General features: G+C 43.9%; 2 protein-coding genes across 2 annotated transcripts in view; one reads left to right on the forward strand and one right to left on the reverse strand.

Annotated features, from left to right (window-relative positions):
• Positions 1 to 7,381: 7,381 nt before the first annotated feature.
• LOC127044646 (uncharacterized) lies at positions 7,382 to 12,109 on the reverse strand. The gene is made up of 4 exons (XM_050939729.1): positions 12,079 to 12,109; positions 11,445 to 11,765; positions 10,649 to 10,736; positions 7,382 to 7,907 (listed from the first exon to the last, which is right to left on the reverse strand). The coding sequence occupies exons 1-4, from the start codon at positions 12,107 to 12,109 to the stop codon at positions 7,700 to 7,702; spliced, it is 648 nt and encodes a 215-aa protein (XP_050795686.1). The 3' UTR covers positions 7,382 to 7,699.
• Positions 11,806 to 22,448, forward strand: part of TERT (telomerase reverse transcriptase) — a 115,479-nt gene continuing 104,836 nt past the window's right edge. Inside the window, exons 1-3 of the mRNA XM_050938130.1 lie at positions 11,806 to 12,413; positions 14,093 to 16,076; positions 21,914 to 22,109. Coding sequence (XP_050794087.1) covers positions 12,177 to 12,413; positions 14,093 to 16,076; positions 21,914 to 22,109 — 2,417 coding nt within the window. The 5' untranslated portion in view covers positions 11,806 to 12,176. The remainder of the gene's footprint in view (positions 12,414 to 14,092; positions 16,077 to 21,913; positions 22,110 to 22,448) is intronic.

The raw sequence follows: 22,448 nt of genomic DNA on the forward strand, positions 1-22,448 counted from the left end.
AATCCATAGTATGCCCACAATTTGAATACTGTGTACAGATGTGGTTGCCCCATCTCAAAAAGATATATTGGAATTGGAAAAGGTACACAGAGAAGGGCAACAAAAATAATTAGGAGTATGGAACAGCTTCCCCATAGGAGACATTAATAAGACTGAGACTTTTCAGTTCAGAAAAGACAAGTAAGGGGTGATATGACTGAGGTCTATAAAATCGTGATTGGTGTGGAGAAAGTAAATAAGGAAGTGTTGTTTACTCCTCATAACACAAGAATTAGGAGTCACCAAATGACATTAGTAGGCAGCAGGTTTAAAACAAAAGTATTTCTTCACACAACACAGTCAACATGTGGAACTCTTTGCTAGAGGATGTTGTGAAGGCCAAGACTATAACAAGGTTAAAAAAAAAAAACTAGATAAATTTATGGAGAATAGGTCGATCAATTGCTATTAGCCAGGATAGACAGGGACGAGGTCTCTACCCTCTGTTTGCCAGAAGCTGGGAATGGATGACAGGGGATGCATCATTTGATGACTACCTGTTCAGTTCATTCTCTCTGAAGCACCTCGCATTGGCCAATGTTGGAAGACAGGATACTGGGCTAGATAGACCTTTGGTCTGACCCAGTATGACCATTCTTATGTATGTTTCATTGAAAGCCTCTTCTAACTCCATGCATGAAGCTGGAGGGAGGATACTAGTGGAGTTCCTCCAAGAGTGGGACCAGTCATATTTAACATTTTAATGAATGACTTTGGCACACAATGTGGGAGTGTGCTAGTAAAATTTGTGGTTGGCACAAAGTTGGGAGGTATTGCTAATACAGAGGAGGATTGGAATATGACACACGAAGATCTGGATGAACTTGAAAACAGGCATAATAGAAATTGAATGAAATTTAATAGTACGAAGTGCAAGGTCATGAATTTTTGCTATGAGATGGGGACATATCACTTGGAAGCTACAATCAATTGTGATGTGGCCATGAAAAAAGGTAATGCAATCTTAGGATGCTTCAGTCAAGGTATATCCAGCAGAGATAGGGAAGTGTTATTAATATTAAACAAAGCACTACTAAGCCCTCATCTGGAATACTGTGTGCAAATCATAGAAGATTAGGGTTGGAAGAGACCTCAGGAGGTCATCTAGTCCAATCTCAGAGCAGGACCAATCTGGTCTCCCATGTTTAAGAAAGATGAATTCAAACTGGAATAGGTGCAGAGAAGGGCTACTAGGATGATCAGAGGAACAGAGAACCTACCTTAAGAGAGGAGATTTAAGGAGCATGGCTTGTTTATCCTAACAAAATGAAGGCTGGGAGGAGATATGATTGCTCTCCCTCAGTACATCAAAGGGACAAATACCAGGGAGAGAGAGGAGTTAAAAAATTAAGGGCCAATATTGGCAGAAGAACAAATGGATATAAACTGGCCATCAAGAAGTTTATACTTGACCTTAGACAAAGATTTCTAACCATCAGAGGAGTGAAGTTCTGGAACAGCTTTCCAAGGGGACTAGTAGGGGCAAAAAAACCTAACTTGTTTTAAGAGTGAGCTTGATAAATTTGTGGAGGGGATGGTATGATAAGATTGCCTACGGGGGTATATGGCTCATTCACAACTGCTATTGGAAAATATCTCCAACGGCTAGAAATGGGACACTAGATGGGGAGGGCTCTGAGTTACTACAGAGAATACTTTCCCAGATGTCTGGCTGGTGGGTCTTGCCCAAATGCTCAGGTCTAACTGATTGCCTTATTTGGGGTCAGGAAGGAATTTTCACCCAGGTTAGATTGGCAGAGACCCTGGGGGATTTTCACTTTTCTCCAATGCATGGGGCATTTGCTGGTTTGAACTAGTGTAAATGGTGGAATGTCTGTAACTTGAAGTCTTTAAATCAAGCTTTGATGACTTTAGTAACTCAGCCAGAGGTTAGGGGTCTATTGCAGGAGTGAGTGGGTGAGGTTCTGTAGCCTGAAATGTGCAGGAGGTCAGACTAGATGATCATGAGGTCCCTTCTCCACTTAAAAGTCTGAGTCTATATTTTGGAATAGGAAATTTGGCAACAGGATCATCCCAATCTGAGGGATGGACCTTTTGTCATCGATCAAAATCTGTGCAAATTTTGCCAAGTTAAAGGCCTGTATGCATTGAGCATACTCCATCCCCTCAGCTCCTATGTACTGATTGGATTGTGCAAACACCATTCCCATAGAGTAATTGAACATGGTCCATCCTAGGCCTGCTAAGGGTGAACCAGATTTTCCCTGTTTTTTCTCCTCCTGAGGGAGTGGGGGGGGGGGTGAAGGGTCACTGTGGTACAAGGCACTAGAAGAGAGAACAGGGAGATACTTTCCTCTGTTCTCGGTGCTCTGTCTGCTTGTGCTCACCCAGCATGAAGGAAAAGAAAAGAGAGCAGCGGATGTGAGCAGAGGGGGAAAAAAAGGACAAAGGGTCTATACCTACTAGAATATACCTCCAGAATCTGATGCTGTCAGCAAATATATCTGAAATCCACTAGCGAAGTACGTCTCATCCACAAAGCTGTGATAACCTACTGCTGCTACTAGTTACTCTGATAGCTCAAGTGGTAGAGGTCTATGCTGTGGATCTAAAAAGTCTGGTTCTGTTGATCCATGTCAATATGCTGCCACAAAATGAAAATTCTGTTTGCTTTTTCAGAAACTTTGGTGGGGGTGAGAGGGAGTGTTAAGTATAACTTCCTACATTAAAAGAATGTTAAGGTAACAAACTTAAGTATTCAAAAGTTAAGAACTTTGCCTGTGCTATCTTAATTCAGCCCCCTTGTGTAGTAAGACATGATCACGTACAATTTTTTCCACAGGACCTCGCATCATTCAGTGCACAGAATGGACAGTGCTCACAGAATGAATCTGGGTTGTGTAGAGGAGACTGTTGTCTGTAGGATCCATTCTTTAGTTGTTGCAGAAGTTTGAAGGTGTGTAGCGAATGACGCAAGGGATAGGAAGAGAAAGGATGGTCTCATGCCTTGTCCTTGCCTCAGTCCTTTCTTTTTCCCTATCCCTGGCTACATCCCAGTTTTGTTCTCCTCACAGAACCAGTCCCAGTCTCAACTCTTCAGGTTTCTCATTCCAGTCTCTATGCCCAGCCATTCTCAAATCTTCCCCTTCCTCCTCAGCTCCCTGTCTCCAGTATCTTTGTCTAGCCACTCCCAGTTCCCCACCCCCAGACCCTCATCAAATCTGAGTTTCTGTCAAACTTTGCCATCTCCACTGCCTCATTTCCTGTCCCCAGTCACAATTTCCTTCCCTGGGCTCTTCATCCAATCTCAGTGCTCCTGTCCCGCCTCCTTGGCTCTTTGAGCAGTCCCTCCACCAACTCATTTTAGCCCACGAAAGCTTATGCCCAAATAAATGTGTTAGTCTCCAAGATGCCACAAGTACTCCTCGTTCTTTTATCTGATCTCAGTCTCCCTCCACCTATGGGGATCCAGTACCTCTCCATTTCTTTCCACAGATCCTGGTCCTGGTATCTTTGCCCAGCCAGTCCCATTGTCTGCCCCACGCCCTTTCCACCTCCAGTCCCAGTCTACTTGCCCAGCCAATCTGTCTCCACATCCAGGGTTGGCTCTAGGTTTTTTGCTGCTCCAAGCAAAAAAAAACTTTGCTTGCCCCCACCCCAGCCCTGGGCTCCACCCTGCACCCCCTGCTGCCCCCGCTCTGGGCCTCTCCCCCCAACCACACCCCCCTGCCATCCCACCCTTGGGCTCTCTCTCCTGCCACCCCAGCCCTGGGCTCTCTTCTGCACCTCCTGCCGCCCCAGCTCTGGGCCTCCCCCCCACACACACACCTGCCATCGCACCCCTGGGCTCTCCCACACACACACAGTGCCGCCCCAGCTCTGGGATCTGCCCCCCACACACCTGCACCCCCAAGTGCAGTTAGCCTGACCTCAGTCCCTGGAAAAATCATGGAGCAGGTCCTGGAGGATGACATGGACTGCACCTTCAGCAAGTTTGCAGATGACACTAAACTGGAAGGAGTGGTAGATACGCTGGAGGGTAGGGATAGGATACAGAGGGATCTAGACAAATTAGAGGATTGAGCCAAAAGAAATCTCATGAGGTTCAACAAGGAGAAGTCCAGAGTCCTGCACTTTGGACGGAAGAATCCCATTTACTGTTACAGACTAGGGGCCAAATGGCTCGGCAGCAGTTCTGCAGAAAAGGACCTAGGGGTTACAGTGGACGAGAAGCTGGATATGAGTCTACAGTGTGCCCCTGTTGCCCAGAAGGCTAACAGCCTTTTGGGCTGTAGAAGTAGGGGCACTGCCAGCAGATCGAGGGATGTGATCATTCCCCTCTATTCGGTATTGTGTGAGGCCTCATCTTGTGTACTGTGTCCAGTTTTGGGCCACACCCTACAAGAAGGATGCGTAAACACTGGAAAGAGTCCAGCAGAGAGCAACAAAAATGTTTAGGGGGCTAGAGCATCTGACTGGGATTACTTAGTTTGCAGAAGAGAAGAATGAGGGGGGATTTGATAGCTGCTTTCAACTACCTGAAAAGGGGTTCCAAAGAGGATGGATCTAGACTGTTCTCAGCGGTACCAGATGACACAACAAGGAGTAATGGTCTCAAGTTGCAGTGGGGGAGGTCTATGTTGGCTGTTAGGAAAAACTTTTTTACTAGGAGGGTGGTGAAGCACTGGAATGGGTTACCTAGGGAGGTGGTGGAATCTCCTTCCTTAGAGATTTTTAAGGTCAGGCTTGACAAAGCCCTGGCTGGGATGATGTAGTTGGGGATTGGTCCTGCTTTGAGCAGGGGGTTGGACTAGATAACCTCCTGAGGTCCCTTCCAACCCTGATAGTCTATGATTCTATGCTTTGTTAAAAGAACAGGAGTACTTGTGGCACCTCAGAGACTAACAAATTTATTTGAGCATAAGCTTTTGTGGGCTACAGCCCACTTCATTGGAAGCCCATGAAAGCTTATGCTCAAAAAAATTTGTTAGTCTCTAAGGTGCCACAAGTACTCCTGTTCTTTTTGCAGATACAGACTAACACGGATACAACTCTGAAACCTGTCCTGATATGTGAAGATAGGTCTAGTAGACAATTCCCCTGTATTGGCTGCAACACTTCTTGAGTTAGGAAATTGTCATTTATAATGTTTAGAAATCCCAGTGATGTTTTGGTATTGGCAGCATGAGACTTCCAGCATCTGTCACTCACATTAAAGTCCCTTATGATCACATGGCTTTTTTCCCTACGCATTGTAGATAGATGTGTAAGGAGGCAGTCATCCTATTTCCTAGTTTGATATGGTGGTTTGTAGTACACACCAACTCATCTTGTCCTCTGTCTGTTAGAACATTGATCTGTAAACATTAGACATCATTTTCTTCTGAGGTATCAGTAACTCAGAAACAGAAATGCCATTTTTGACATAGAGAGCCACTCCCTCGCCCCTTTTGTACACTCAATCCTTCCTAAAAAGGTTATAACCATTGACTTTAACATTCTAATAGTGTTAATCATCCCACCAGGTTTCAGTTCTTAAGGTTTTAAAATATGGGTCACCTTATTACAGTTTTGAAAAAAGGTTTTACCCTGTGTGTTTGTTTTCACTTTAATTTTGTTGCCTGATTCTTGGCATACAGTAAAATTCTAATTTTGGAAACGAAGAATACAGTATCTTTATTAGTTTACAACAAACATCAGAGAATTCACAGTAGGAAGCAATAATCCATTCATATTTATTTTCCATACATGGGAGACACTTTCATGAAAGCATTGGACAACACTACTGTGGCTGTCTATTAAAATAGTCTTTTAAGGCCTTCCTCAGTTATATAGCTCCATGATTGGCTCTTCTAATAGCTCTTGTGTCTGGCTGTTCAAATTCAGCAGATAGATGGACCAGCGCGACCTTCCACCCTAGCGGCAGCTTTCCTCCTTTTGCCTCAACAGATATTGTTGCAGTACACAACATGCAGCAATCATAAAGGGGACGGTTGCCTTGCTGAGATCCAGTCTAGTGAATAAACAATGCCAGTGTCCCTTCCATCTACCAAATGCACATTCAGTAATCATTTTGCAGTTTCTTTCTTTGGTGCTGTCATATGGTCAGCAAAGGTTCCACAGAAGGCTGGGTTTCCAGAATCACTATTGGCATTTCAACATTGCCAATGATAATGCACTGGTCAGGGAAGAATGTTCCTGCATGCAGCATTTTCAGAAGTCCTGAGTTCTTAAGGAGACGCACATCATGCATCTTCCCTCACCAGCCCACACTGATAGCAGTGAAGTGTTTCCAGTGATCCACTAATGCTTGCATAGCCATGGAAAACTATCCTTTTCTCTTGGTGTACTCAGTGATGAGGTTGGATTATGCCAGAATAGGGAGATTAGAAAGCCAAGGTGGGTGAGGTAATATCTTTTATTGGACCAATTTTTGCTGGTGTGAAAGACAATAACAATAACCTGTAATCCATTAACAACCCCACGCCCCTAGCTGCCTTTCCTCCCCTCCCTTTCTTTCCTCCCTATAACTGGAGGGGTGTAAATGGGCCATTTCACCTTGAATGATCCCTTGAAATATATAACTACTTATGCTAAACAACCTGTATTTAGCTGTGACATGCTGAGTATGTTTCATACCCAAAGAGCTCTGTGTGAGCACTAAAGCTTGTCTCTCCCACCGACAGAAGTTGGTCCTTTAAAATATATTACTTCACCCACCGTGTGTGTCTAATATCCTGGGACTGACACAGCTACAACAACACTGCATACAAGTATACGGATATGTGTGCTATTACCTATCACAATTTGGGAACCCCATTGCTGTAAATCCAGCCACTATTTCCTGTGCATTACCAGAAGTCAGAGTCCTGTGTAGCAGGAGATGGATGCTTAAGTGCATGGATGACAACAAATCCCACTGTGGATGGTGCAACCCCAGACTGATTGCCTACTGACTGATAGCATTTCAGCAGTGCAAGCTAGAGCGTTATCACCACTGAGTTCTCCAGTGTCAATCCAGCTCTCATTCTGCTGGAGTGAGCTCAGCACACTGTGGCATTCCCCTGGTGTTATCTGGACCAGTGTGACCTGCTAGGTCACTCCAATCCTTGACTCTGTGAGCCAGCCTTACCCATCTCTGCTGTGAGAACCCCCACTTCTGAGCGGTTCACGCACAGCCTCTGGCATGTAAACTGCTCCTTGGATTGTGCAACCGAATGACAAAACCCTAGGAACCTCCATCTTGCAGTGTCCAGTTATGCCCACTGGATGCTGCAAGCTTATATGAGTTCGTCAATTTAACAAAGAAATTGATATGTACCAGGCTTGTTACCCCAAGGGGTGTCTCTGACATGCTTCAAACCAAACACACTGCTTCAGGTAGAATAAACAAAAAGATTTATTAACTACAAAGATATATTTTAAGTGATATTAAGCGATAGGCAAAAAGTCAAGAGTGGTTGCCAAAATAAAATAAAATATAAGCACGCAGTCTAATTTCTCAACACTATTACACTGGGCAACATCTGGATTAAGCAGCTTTTCTCACCCCACTGGACAGTGCAGTCCTTAATATACAGGTTTGTTCCTTAAACCTGGGCCAATCTCCTCTGTTGGGGTCTTGTCTTCTTCTCAGTGTCTTAGTTGCTTGCAGTGAAGATGGAAGCAGGAGAAGGGCCCAGTATGTGTCCACTCTGTTTTATATCCTTAGTCCATGTGCTTGGGAAGCACAAGTCCAGGCATGTCTGGGGGGCATTGCTGAGTCTCTCCAAGCAAGGTTGAGCAATTCCCCTGGTGTGGCTTCATGCAGGCGAGTCATTGTATTGTAGTTCCCTTGTTGGACAATGGCTGTTGATGGGTTGTTTGAAGCTCCACCTGGGCGTCGGTTACTTTCCTTGCTGTTGCCTCTGGGGAGAGAATATCTGGCTGATTCCCCAACTTACAGCATGTTTTACTGATCATCATACAACACAATTCTATATGCATTAATGATACATATATATGGATAGAGAAATTACTTTCAGCAGATCATAACCTTTCCCCTGATACCTTACAAGCAATTCTTCATATGTAAGATCATGATTATATGAAATGAGGAATATGGGTGTTACAGTATACTCCCCCAGGGTATAGAATGTCACACACACTCATCCAGTAATGTGGCCTTTAGCACGTAAATTTTCTGCAGCCACTGCTCAGTTACCCAAAACTGCATTATGATAGGATCCCACCTATTAGTGCTCATTTTTTGGGCCTAGAAGTGGCAATTCACAACGTGGAGCAGCTCTGTGTATGTCAGCCCCAACTTGGTGGTTTTATTTTCATAGTGTCAATCAGCATCCAGTTATTGTGCTTGAACATCTCCGCATCTTCCTCATCACACTGCCAGCTGTAATTAGGTTATCATAGCATTCCTTCTCAGATCTGAACCTTAGAGTTCAGAAAATGAGATACTAGCACCTGAATCCTCTAAGCTTAATTACCAGCTTAGATTTGATAGCACTGCCACCACCCAAAAATATAGTGTTTTGGGGCACTCTGACCTCCCCAACCTTCCCTGGGGACCCCAAGAACCCAGATTCCTTGGGTTCTTAAAACAAGGAGAAATAAACCATTCCCCCCACCTTTCCCCCTCTCAGAATTTCCCTCCCTGGGCTATCCTGAGAGATACTGATCTACCCTCTAAATCACCATACAGAGAAGCATCTCCCTTCCCTTCCACCAAGAGGCAAATAGATTCAAGGAAAACAGAGAGAGATTCTATCTCTCCCCCTCCTGTCTCCCCTCCACCCGTCCCGGTGAGTATCCCAATCCCCTGGAATAACACAAGGGAAACAAGGAAGAAAAAAATCAATCAGGTTTTCAAAAAAAAAAAAAAGAAATCTTTTAATAAAAGGAAGGAAAAAGTAAAGAATTATCTCTGTAACTTCAAGATGTAAATCTTACAGGGTCCTATAGCTTACAGACACCAGAAAGAGACTTTCCCCCCAGTACCAATACAAATCAAAATATTCCCAGCAACTACACATATAAAAGTTAACCAGCCAGATCCACAATTGCAAATAGAGTAAAACAATCAAAAAGCCTAAACCGCCTGTTTTTACTTACTATATAAAAAGAAACTTAGAGAGCCTGTAGTAATGTCTGGTCTCTCTCAGACCCTCCGAGAGAAGAACACACAACACACAAAGAACACACACAAAAGCTTTCCTCTGCCCAAATTTAAAAGTATCTTGTCTTCTGATTGGTCTTCTGGTCAGGTGTCCAGTTCCCTGCTTGTAACCCTTTACAGGTACAAGAGACATTAACCCTTAACAATCTGCTTATGACATAGGTTTACCCTATGTCAGGTTCCCAAACAGAGGACACTGCCGGGGGTGAGGGGAGAGGAGGGAGGGAGGGAGCCGGATGGGGTTACCGTTGGAAAGTGCTGGAGGAGTGTGTGTGTACATTGGGATGGGTATTTGGGAGGTGCTGGAGGGCTGTGTACAGGAAAGAGGTATTTGAGAATGCTGAATGGGGTTGCGTGTACTTGGAGGAAGTATTTGGAGGAACTGGAAGAACGTGTGTGTACTGGGAGGGGGTAGCTGATGTGTGTGTGTGCGCACTGGAGGGGTGTGTCTGTACTGGAAGGAGTACCTGGGAGGGTGCTAGAGAAGGTACCTGCAGTGTTGCTCCCTGTCACAGTGTCAGAACGGCTGGTGCAAGACCAGGAGTCAGGACCCAGTGCAAGCTGCCAGTCAGCACATCCATCCAGGCCCTCCACCCCAGGGCTGGGAGCTGGGGCTTGGGTGGATGGGATCTGGAAACTGTGGCTGCAGGGAAACAGACCAGTTAGCTGTGGATGCAGGAGAGGGACCAATCAGGGCACAGAGAGGACTCTTTCTGACATGGGCACTGACTCTGTGGGTGCTCCAGGGCTCGAGCAACCACAGAAAAAAAACAGTGGGTGCTCAGCACCTCCTGGCAGCCCTGCTGATCAGCTCCTTCCCCTCCCCCACAGCACCTCCTGCCTGCTGGTGATCAACTGTTCAGTGGTTCTGCAGGAGGCGCTGGGGGGAGGGCAGGGTGCGCTTGGGGAAGGAACAGGGTGAGAAGAGGTAGGGTGAGGTCTTTGGGGACGGGTTGGAGTGGGGGTAGGGACTGGGGAAGAGTAGAGATTGAGCAGCCCCGGAAAAATTAGAAAGTTGACGCCTCTGCTTTCTGAGCTGCAAAAATCCCACACATTGCCTCTTAATTGAAAAAATGCACCAAGGAAGAGGGCGGAGCGTCAAAAAAGAGACAATGTCCAGATCTGGGAAAACCTGGACATATGGTAACTCGAGGTTGTAATAGTACTTGTCCAGGTTCTGCAAATACAGGAGAATTGTGCATCCTGTATTAGCAACACTCATGAGAATTGCACTGAGCTGTGCAGGATACATGCTTCTGCCAGAGCAATGTTGGAGACTAAAAAGTGGTGCACAGGACTACGGGAGTTACAAAATATGGCATGAAAATTATGGGGTGGAGAAAGTGGCATTGCTGGAAATTGAGCTACAGCTCTTAGAAATCCCTTGGCAAATCACTTGTATATCACAAAGCACTGTGAAAACACACCACAAGGCATTGAACTGGACAGCAACATCGGGCACATCGACATACTTACCTGTGGTCTATCATGTTTACACTGTTGCAATCACTCATGGTAAGTACACACAGGCCCATCACAAATACAACCAGGAGTCTGGTGGCACCTTAAAGAGAACCATCACAAGCACCCAAGTACACACACACCCAATTGATATACAGAAGTAGGCAGAGGTGAAAGTAAGCCGGTACAGTCCCTTACGGCATACCGGCAAGAGCCAGTACACCGTGCTAGATCGCACCGGCTTCCATGGTGGGGATTTAAAGGGCTCTGGGCTCCCTACCGCAGCAGATAGCCCAGAACCCTTTGAATCCTGCCTGCGGCTCCGGCAGCCAGGCTGGGGCTGGGATTTAAAGGGCTCAAAGCTCCCGCGGCTGCGGGCAGCCCAGAGCCTTATAAATCTCGCCGTGGCTCCAGCGGCCCAGCTGGGGCCGGATTTAAAGGGCTCAGGGCTCCCAGCAGCAGCAGGAGCTCCAGGCCCTTTAAATCCCAGCCCCAGGCTGGCAAGGCTTGGGGTTCCCCGCAGCTGCGGGAGCTTTGGGCCCTTTAAATCCCACCCGCTGCCGGAGCTGCGGTGGGGATTTAAAGGACCCAAGCTCCGCAGCAGCCGGAGCCCCAGGCCCTTTAATTTGCCCCTGAGCCCCAGGGGCTCCCCACCACCTCTACAGCTGGAAGCCCCAGGGCCTCTAAATCAACCTGGGGCTCCCGGCCACAGTCGGTGCCCCACGGCCTTTCCGGATGACGGCACGCCCCCTCAGGACTCCACAAGTCCTGTAAATTACTTTCACCCCTGGAAGTAGGTGGCTGCACTTACCTAACTTTGGGTCAAGCAAACTTTGCAGTGTGCACGTGGCATGGAGAACACCAGATACAGAACTTGGATGACTGCATCCCCATCCTACCCACAGATCAGCCTCTCTAAGTTTTCTAATTAAGCATTGTGCCGTATAATTTAAATAAAAAGAGTTACACGAATCTCTTTTAGAACCTCCTTGTTTACGTGCATTCTCTCTCCACAGACAACGTGAGCGGTTGCTGCACAATCCTAACTGACAAATATGGTGTGGAAGCAGTTCACTGCCGGCAGAAACAGCACGCGTCCTCCAGCCCAGCCCAGCCCCTGGGCCTCCTCCCCCTCAACTCCCGCCTCCCGCCCAGGTCACTGCTAACCTCAGCTCCCCTATGCCTAGCCTGCTCCTCTGCGCTCCGGGCCACGTGCGGCGCCAGGGAAGGCCGCTTAGGGAGAGGGCGGCTCCCCCGGGGGCTTGTGCGGCCCCGCGGCCGGGGTGCAAACAGGCTCACTCACTAGGTCTGCGCAGGCAGGAGTGTGAGCATGTGCAGGAGCCAATAGGACTGAGTTGGGTTTCCTGTTGCCCCTGGGCTGGGGGTGGACGAGCTGTGGCTGCCGTAGAGCTGCTGCTCCGGGAAGTCAATAGGTGCAGCGGCACACGCGGGATTGTGGGTCTGAGAGGGAGACATTAGTGCTTCTAGAAGGGAAAGGTGGGTCGGTCCCAGCAGGGAGGCGGCTCCGCTCGGCTCCAGGAGCATGGCAGGCTCTGGGCCCTTTGGTGCCGTGCTGGCCATGCTGGAAGGCTGCTATGCCGAGGTGCTGGGGCTTGAACAGTTTGTGCAGAGGCTCCGGGAGGCGGCTGCCTGCGGGCCTGGAGAAGCTGAACTGCTGCAGCGCGGAGACTCCGAGCAGTACCAGACGTTTGTGTCCCAGTGCGTGGTGTGCGTCCCCCGGGGAGCCCGAGCCATCCCCCAGCCCCTCTCCTTCCAACAGGTACTTCCCGGGCCGGGGTCGGGGTTCGCCGGGCAGCGGGAGACTGGTGTGCCCCACTCTGTGGTGGGCGACTATAGCCTACAGCGCACGCCTCTTGCTGGAGCGAAATGAATGGTTCCTGATGTCTTGCCTTTTCCACTGAAAAACATAGGAATTAATCCGCCTTTGATCAGCGGAGGCTGTACTTCTGGGCTAGTCAGTTCTTTGGCTCCTTGTACTCTAGCAAGCACAGAGTAACCCCGTCTGGGAGGAAGAGCCTCTCTGCTTTCCTTACCTGGCTTTACTTCTTTTCTCACTGGAAATCGATTCTGAAATGCACAGCGTGGGGGTGATAGTGCTGCCTGGGCGGCAGTCAGCATGGCGGTGGGCATTTCTGGGGACATTGCACTGTGAGAATCTGTAAAAGTTTTGCACCCAATTAATGGTTGCTGCAAATACTGATTTCTGTTTCTCCCTCCAGCCCCAGATCGCTCAGCTGCCCCCACAAAAGGGGGTGGGGGATCATAGAGCTTTTTGTTGTTTTTCTGTGGTCTTTAATTGGCTTGTGGATCTGCTGTGGTCCCTGCTCGTTGCACTCCACATTTAATGGTGCTGCTCCTGTTTCCTCCTCCGTTCTTCTTTTCTTCTCTACTCTTGGCTTATGTGTGAGTTAGATCATGCAATTTTTCTTCTAGATAACAGCCACTCAGATGGTTACGTTTATTCTTAGAGCTAGGCAGGGCCAGCTCTAGCAATTTCGCCGCCCCAAGCACAGCGGCACGCCGCGGGGGGCGCTCTGCCGCTCGCCGGTCCCGCGGCCAAGCGCAGTGGCTTGGAGCTAGGTAATCTCTGTGACCTGGGGGCCGAGGCTGTCTCTTAGATTCTCCTGTCACAAAACCTGCAGTGGGATAGTTTTTCCTGTTTCTTTGCTGGTGATGGATGAGAGCAAGTTTCCTGGTCCCTAGGCTGCTCTAGATCAGAGTCAAATCAGGGTTAAATACAAGATTACATACGTAAGGTTCCTTGCCTTTGTATTTTCCTTGTACACTAACATTTAAAAATTAAAAACAGTGGTTTGTGTAATCAGAGCTGAATAACATTTTCACATTTTAGGAAAATATAAAGGGAAACAATTGTTCTATTATGTAAACAACAAAATATTTTTTCCCTCTTGTAGAAGAATAACACTGAATTTCTCTCTCAAACCTACTGTATAAAATTATTGAAATGGGACTCCAGCTATAAGCTTATTGACCAATTTGTAAAACCATGAGCTGATCTTTTATTATCGTTAATTTTACAGTAGCACTTGAAGGCCCCAACCAAGACTGGGACCCTGCTGTGTTAAGTGCTGTGCAGACAAGCAGTAAGAGACAGTCTCTGGAATTTACAATCTAAATAGGATAGATAGTGAGTGAGAGGAGAGATAATTTTGCCAATTTTACATAAGGGGACCTGAGAGGTTATTGACTTGCCTGAATTCAGAGTTGTAGCTTTCAATATGTCAAAGCCTGGAGTAGGAGTTTTCAAATGTAACATAATATGGCATAATCCTTAATCTTGTTTTTAAAAGTCTTAATCTAGAACCGGAGTGTGGGGCTTTGCATGCTCTTGCACACACCTTTTAATAAAAAGGTGTATCTGTTGTTTATAAGGGGGTCTGACGTAAAATTAACTCTTTTCTCTCTCTCTCTCTTCAGTTATCTAGTGAGAGTGAAGTAGTCATAAGAGTCATTCAAAGACTTTGTGAAAAAAAGAAGAAGAATGTCCTTGCATTTGGGTACACGTTATTGGATGAAAACAGTTCCTATTCACAGGTTATGTCTTCTTCAAATATATGCAGCTATCTACCTAATACTGCAACAGAAACTCTTCGGATGAGTGTCCTGTGGGAAACGTTATTGAGCAGAATAGGAGATGATGTTATGATGTATTTATTGGAACACTGTGCTGTCTTTATGCTAGTGCCACCTAGTTGCTCTTATCAAATATGTGGGCAGCCTGTATATGAGCTTGCTTCAAGTAATGCAGAACCTTCCGCAGTGTTTGTTAAACAGAGGTATTCAAAAAGTAGACATAATATTTTGTTTGACTACATGCAAAAAAAATTTCAGTTATCAAAGACAAACAGGTGGAAATGGAAACCAAGATCAGAAATTAATATCTTGAACACTAAAAGTCAAAGGAATAATAGAACACAAGGCTCTGTGCCTGATAATGAGCATTCTGCCACAGCTAAGGGAGCTGCTGGGCAAAATTCTAAAACAAACAAACAGGTCAGAATGGCCACTGGACACCTGGAAAATCGCAGAGGACCTAATCTATATCCAGTTGCTACAGCCACACCTTCGAAAAGGAAGCTTGATAGGGATCAATTTGAAGCTACAGCTAAAAGGATGAAGATAAATCTAAAAGAAGAAGAGGATGCTTGGAACGTTGGTTCTAATGTAGATAAAAATAACTTCACTCTGGACATCATTTATGATACACAGTCTTTTTCATGTGTTGAATCATTTTCTGTAAATAACTTTATTAAAATAAAGTCCATTTCTCAAGAAAATGAGGGTAGAGCAGAGACTCCTGATGCACCTTCTTTAGTGCAGGAAGTTCAAGATAGTAAAGGAAAGTCTGTGACAGATGATGAGAATTCTTTAAGGCTGCATGTTCAGTATAATAAACTTTATAAATCTAGCACTGAGACTAAAACAAATTCCAGCAGAGAGGGAGTTGAGCTAGATATATGTAAATTTCAGGTTGGTTCTGTACAAATGAAAAAAGCAGAAGATACATTTTTAAAATACAGAGGGCTTAACTGCCCCCCAACTAATATATCTAAGAAGCTATCAAATAAAATCTCACGTTCCAGAGTGTACATTGGGAGGAAAAGTCTCTTATATTCTTCCAGGAGCTTCCGAGAATGTTTTCCTAAATCATTTTTATTGAATCGCTTAAAGGGCTGCCGGGCAGGGGGACAACGGCTTGTAGAAATGATATTCTTAAACAGCAAAATATTGGTGCAAAAATGCAGTGAAAACACTCCAAGTTACAACTGGAGAAAGAAGAGATTGCCCAAACGCTACTGGCAGATGAGAGATGTATTTCAAAAATTGTTAAAGAATCATGCAAAGTGTCCCTATTTAGTACTTTTAAAAAAGAATTGTCCGGTCTGGATTTCTGAGACAAATTCAAGCAAAACTGACACAATGTGTCAGTCAGTTTCATGTGATGGAGTACAGATTGATAGGGAAGCAGAAGGTCAACTTGGGAAAGAGCCTGCTATATGTTTGACTAGCAGTGGCAGAGAAGGTGGTTACACTGCTGTTCCAAATCGTTCGTGTTCACTTTCAAAAAGAACTTCAATTGATTTAAGTATCTTAAGCAGCCCTAAGAAATTTGTGTTGGGGCGAACAGAAAATGAAAGACAAAATGCTAAAGACTTCTGTGATCCTGGCTTGAAGGAGCTTCTCAGACAGCACAGCAGCCACTGGCAGGTGTATGTTTTCGTGCGGGAATGTTTAGACCTGGTGGTACCAGCAGAGCTGTGGGGTTCTAGCCATAACAAATGCCGTTTTTTAAAAAATGTGAAAACATTCATCTCCTTGGGAAAATTTGCCAGGTTTTCTTTGCAGGAATTGATGTGGAAGATGAGAGTGAATGACTGTACGTGGCTTCGTGTGATCAAAGGTACTAATTGTAATATTAAAATAATGCACTATACAGTGGAGGCAGATGACCAATGTTCAGATTTAACTCAAGTGAGGACTTGAACTGAATGTTCAGCGTTAAAAGGCTAGTGTGGTTGCTTATTATTAGGGTTCCGTGTCTGTCACGGAGGTCACGGAAAGTCACAGAATCTGTGACTTCCGCAACCTCTGTGACTTCTGTAGAGGCCAGTGTGGCTGACCGCAGGACTGCCCAAGCAGCTGGCTCTGGGGCCAACTGCTTAGGTAGCCCCCAGGAGAGCCACACCAACCACTGCTCCGGCAGCCCCCAGCAGCGGTCCCGAAGCAGCCGCAGTCTGCTGGCCCTGGGCTGCGGTCCTTGGGCTGGTGGCCAGCCGGAGCAGCTGTGGTCTGCTGGCCCCAGGCATGCCCCCTCCCCCCCAGCAGCGGCCCCCAACACTTCTCCAGCAAAACACCACCTCCTCCTTTCCCTACCCCACCCCAATTTAATCACAGGTATTTTTAGTCTATGTTATGGATAGGTCACAGACTGTGAATTTTTGTTTATTGCCTGTGACGTGTCCATGACTTTTACCAAAAATACCTGCGACTAAAAATTATACCAACTGGCTCCAGAGAGTGCTTTCTGTAGCTAATAGCTAGACAGGTTCCTTTACAACTTCCTGTTTCTATGTGCTTGAAACTTTCACTATTTAAACTCATATTTTCCATGTCTCTCTGCCTGAAGGTGGTTTCTTAAATTTCTTCAATGTGTTTTAATATATTAGATCTGAAATAATGCTTTTTGGATGGCGTGACTTTCGCAGTGAATACTTTGTTCAGTTTTGGTCACTTTAAATCAAAATATGTAGAAGGTGTCCAGAGAGGGGGGGGAAGAAATCATTGTTTAGTTTAGAGAGGGGACGTGATAGAGTTATAGAAAATAACATATGATATAGAGACGGCCAGCTGGGAATGCTTACTCATGAATTATGAGAGGACATCCAATTAAGCTAAAAGGTAACAAATTTAAAACTGGCAAAAGAAAATACCCTTCTACAAAATGCAGAGTTAAACTGGAATTTGCTGGCAAAAGATATAAATGACTCCCAAGAGTTCAGCAGGACTTTTAAAAAGTATTGAGCTTATTGATACTGGGACTATCAAAAAAACTTCAGAGAGAGACCCTTATCCTGCAGGATATAAGTCTTATACTAAGCTGTTCTGGGGGGTGAGTATTGGTTTGGGGGAAACTTCCTTTGTGGGGTGGATGCTGTTCCGTGACTATGTTTTTTTGTCCCTTTCTCTGAAGCATCAGGTACTAGCCAATATTAGAGAGAGGATATCAAACTAGATAGTCCAGTCTTGTATGGCAGCACGCAATTTAGAAACATATACACCTCTACCCCGATATAACGTGACCCAATATAACACAAATTCGGATGTAACATGGTAAAGCATTGCTCAGGGCAGGGGAGGGGGAGGCTGCGCGCTCCAGCGGATCAAAGCAAGTTCAGTATAACACGGTTTCACCTATAATGCAGTAAGATTTTTTGGCTCTCGAGGTCAGCGTTATATCGGGATAGAGATGTATATGTGACCCAAACTGACACAGGCCTCTCTTGCTGCCAGTTCGTGCTTTTTTCAGGACAGATACCTAACAAATGATTGAACTTTTAAATTTTAAAGATGGTATACGGGTCCTTGTTAAGGATCACCCCCCTATTAAGTCTGGGGAGAAATGGTTTGCTCTAAAATTTATTATGAACTGAAAAATCACTTAATATGTCTACACTACGGGGCAACGCTGGCATAGACTTCTTAGTATAGACATTGCCCAATTAGGAACTAAAGGCTAATATTATTAAGTATAGGAAATCCCTTTTCCTTTCCTTGTCATTTAAGAAAGGAAATTTAAATGGAAGACCTGTGTTAACTCCACTCTGAAGTTTACATGTTCGAGAAAGGAAATGAGAAAGTTAAGGGTCCTACAGAAATGTTAACGAAGCCCCAATACACATCATGGATATATTGTAAAATTGAAAGAGTAAAATTATTAGGGAGGAGTGCTAGTTCCTTCAAAGGTTAGAGCGCCAGCTACCCATCTGTTGTAAGATTGACTTTTTTTTTTTCTCACCCTCCCTACTCCTCTAAATACCCCCAAACTAATTTTTTGCTTGAAATTTCATAGAATCTCATTCATGGACATATTTTGTTAGGTTTAGTGAAAATCAAGAAGGCAGTCTTACAGATATGAAATGAAACTAGTCCATTGCTGTTTCAACACTTAATATTTTTTGACATTCATTATCTAACAAATGCATGTTTAAAAAAAACAACAACCTTGAACTTCATTTATAGGATAGATTAAGACAGGAAAAACAGAAAAATCAGTCTTCTTCTTGCCTATCTATCTGATTAAGCACCTTCATAACTTTGAGTGTATTGAAGTTAATGGTATTTTGAGCGTTGAAGTTAATGAGATTACGTACTTGTTTAAAGTTATTCATGTGCTTATGTATTTTCCTGAATCAGGACCTTATGTCTCACATTACTGTAGTACAAGATCTTAAAGAAACTATTCATTTCCATGTGAATGCAGAAGTACTAATGGGACTGATGTGTTTAATTGATGCACATTTATTTAAAATTTCACATTATAAATGCAGTATTATCAACCCCAAGCATTCAAAAATCAAGAGTCAGGCTACACAAAAATCACAATATTGAATTAAAAATTACAAGAATTAAAAAAAAATAGACTGGGTTTTTCTTATTTGCCTTCTGATTTCTGTGGTTTTAGGGTGCACTTGAATGCAGTTAAGTATCTTATATCATGTGACAAACATATCAGAAGCTTTTTGTGTTGAATAATTTAAGGCTTCAGAAATTATACTAGGTAAAGTGAGACATTAATAAAAGACTTTGAGGCATGTGTAATTCTCATACCTAGCTTTGGACCAAATTGTACTCCTTGCATGCAGACGGGATCTTCTATGCATGGGTCTGTCTTACGGGAATGGGTTAGCATTCACCAGAGCAACATGGTCCTCACTGCAACACAAAGGTGGGTGCTTTGTGAATGCTGGGACCTATGCAAAAGGCAGTCAAAGAGGGCAGTGAGTGAAGGTGCCCCAATTCTGTTATGTTACTATGGATCCCCCTGCTATAGGTATCATTCCTCTTTAAGGAGAAGAGCCTCTGGGGCAGTCACTAGGTCTGGGAGTTGTCATAAGTTGGAAGCCACTGGAGACTGGGAGCTGGCATAGGACCATCTGCTGATCACTCCAGGATCTGTGTGATTCCCTAGGATTCCACAGTCTGTTCTGTGTGCAGGCAATGGCATGGTCCAGTGATTAGAGTACTAGCTTATGAGACCGGAGTTCAGTCCCTGTTCTGCCACAGATTTCCTGTGTGACTTTGAGCAAATTACTTAGTTTTTCTGTGTCTCTGTTCCCCATCTGGAAAATGAGGATAATAGCACTTTCCCTCCCTCACAGGTGAGAGTTAATGTATTAAAGATTAAAAGTGCATCCACACTGCATGCTTCTTTCAGCAGCATATAATGTACATGTGTAAACCCCTAGCATGGCTATAAATAGCAGTGTAGACTGTGAGGCACAGCTTAGGTGAGTAAACAGATGCTTGAGGACTGTGTGTATGTACTCAACTATATACCCCATGTGGCTCTCTACTTGCCCAAGTCATGCCTCCCTGTCTACGCCTCCGTTTTTAGCAGCAGTGTCCTTCTGCCTCCTGCTGGAGCCTTTCACGCTGCAGCGTGAAGTGGTAGTGATGTGCTTTTCACATATGTACAGTAAATGCTGCTGCCAGTGGTATATAGTGTAGATGTAGCCTGAGATTTCAGCCCCTTTAACACCCCATACTATGGAAGAACCTAAGGGGGATGGGGTTGGGCCTTTTGACATTATGATTATAGAAAATTTAATCAGTTCTTTGTAGGATCTGTTGGTTATTCTTAGGTCACGTGGTATTTCTTGTCAATTATAATTCAATATTAAAAGCCAAGTAGCTTTTTCTATTTGTCATCAGATATGAAATGAGAAGAAAAAACCTCCAACTATAAAGCTTATTTTCAGTCCCTTTCAACTTGGTGAAAACCAAACTTTTTGATACTTGTCATGCTGCGTCCAACCATAAGACAAGTATTTTGGTTAGTAATTCTGGGTGCATCAGAAAATGCATTTCCAAAATGTCTGGATACAAATTTTTAGTGTTCCAAATTGTTAAATTTCAGCTAATCTTTTTGACTCACTGTATTTCAGAGAATATGCTCCCTAGAAACTCCAGTAGGATCTTGGTTTTTGGCCCTGATCCAGCAAAACTCTTAAGTGTATGCTTAACATTTAAGCATGCTTTGCAGTTTGATGGATCGGAACCTTTTTTTCTCCATGAGTAGCAGCATCTTTTTTCCTGTCCTCCATCCCTTCTCTAAAGACTGATTCCATAATGGTGAGAGATTTACATCTGTTGTCCCATATGTAGAAAATGAACTATCTGTTACAAAGATAACTTCTAAATGCGTTACTTTCATATGTATATTTTATTGCCTGGATGCTAGAACTTCTTTTTCAGAGTTTTTGAATGTTTAATGTGTTTTTTTGGTGATGTTACCTGACATCCATTGAAACGCACTTTATTTTATTTATTTAAATTATGGCAGATTTCCACCAAGATTGAGGCCCTTTTGTGCGCTAGGTGCTGTATAGAGTCCCTGCCCTAAAGACCTTTCAGGCAAGATATTTAAAGGGTTGGGGACAAGGAAATACTTGTATCCCCATTTTACAGATTAGGTAAATGAGTTTCAACTATAACTCTCTTATGAAATGTCTTGTTTGGAAATATGTATAACAGGAATCAAAATTACCACCCATGTGAGATATGGCTGAGTTAACATTTCTATAGGAATCTTATCCTTTTCACTTCTTGACTTATTTTAGTTGTCCTGTGAGCATGTTGTGTTTGTTGATTTTGCATTTAATTTGAAAATATTTCTGGCAGAACACCATAAATCCTGCATTGTAGGGCAATATTTTTATTCCTTCCATTGCATGACTACCAAAAAAGATACCATCCAGTTTGAATATGACAGTGATCTGAGGTGATCTCACTTTATTGGGCCATCAGAATATTTTTAGTACAATGTTTGACAAAACAAAAAGATAACTGCAACTGAAATCCCAACTGCAGCCATTACTTTTTTATTATTATTATTATTTATGATGTCCATCTTGAACAAAATTCACTCTGTATTCAATCTGTGTAGAAGTTTATTAGGAAGCGCAAGTATTGCGCTTTTGCTCAGTTAGCTTCACTGGTCCCCCCGTTAATTTCAGAATCTGGTTCAAAATTTTCATCATTTGCTTATAAAACAGTCCATGAACTAATAAAACTTGCATCTCTCTTCTTTGTAATAATTTAGGGCCAGTTTCATCTTTTCCCTCACAATATCTTGCCACTGTGCAGGCAAGAGTTTTCTCTGCATGCCGAGGGGTAGAGAGTGGGGAAAGTTAATTAGATATAATTATTTCTCCTCTGGGCCACTAAATTTATCGCTGATCTGAATGGTTCATTTCAGCATTTAATATAGGTTTCCCATGTAGCATTTTGCATCTACAAACTGTTCTTTTTATCTTTATACTTAACGTGTCATGCTTAAAGTCTGCCTAATAAAAAAAATGGGAGTTTAGGTTACTTGGGGGACCAGTTGTTATAAAATTGTTTGACAGTTGTTCTATCTCCCTTTTCTAACCTCAGTCTAAAAAATAGCGCGTGTGTGTTGGCTTTTAGAAATGTGAATGACAGATTCTGAATATAATTGAATTTTGCTTATTGTAGGTGATCATTTTGTTCCTGCTTTGGAACACCATTACCGTGAAGAAATTTTGGCCAAGTTCCTATACTGGCTGATGAATACCTATATTGTACAGCTGCTCAGATCATTTTTCTACATCACTGAGACCATGTTTCAGAAGAACATGCTTTTCTTCTACCGAAAACTAATTTGGAGCAAGCTACAGAACATTGGAATGAGGTATTTCTAATAAAAGTCTGCCATTTACGAAATATGGAAACCTTACATTTTGCAGTAGTTAAGATTAAAACTTTGCCCCTCCATCCCATTTTCATTCACTCAATTTCTTAAAACTCATTTTGAGATTAAAATGTTCATGCTTTGTCAGCTCAAAAGTGACTGTTGTGTGGGGAAACTGATTAAAATCCCTTCAATCATTTTTGAGTTCTCTAAGTGGGGTGTGAGGATGAGAGAAGTATTTAATCTGTTTATATTAAAACAAATGTCTCTTTCTCATGGGTAATTCAAACAAATGAACTTCAGAACTAAAAAATAAAAAGTTACACATGGCTAGTGGCA

Source organism: Gopherus flavomarginatus, chromosome 2, assembly GCF_025201925.1.
Source record: "Gopherus flavomarginatus isolate rGopFla2 chromosome 2, rGopFla2.mat.asm, whole genome shotgun sequence".
Classification (NCBI taxonomy): domain Eukaryota; kingdom Metazoa; phylum Chordata; order Testudines; family Testudinidae; genus Gopherus; species Gopherus flavomarginatus.

Coding starts and splice junctions, on each gene's coding strand:
- LOC127044646 (XM_050939729.1), bottom strand. CDS start 12,109: ATGTCTCCCTCTCAGACCCACAATCCCGCGT. Junction 11,766..12,078: donor TCAGACCCACAATCCCGCGT/GTGCCGCTGCAC, acceptor GCGGGAGTTGAG/GGGGAGGAGGCCCAGGGGCT. Junction 10,737..11,444: donor TTTGCTTGACCCAAAGTTAG/GTAAGTGCAGCC, acceptor GTTCTCTTTAAG/GTGCCACCAGACTCCTGGTT.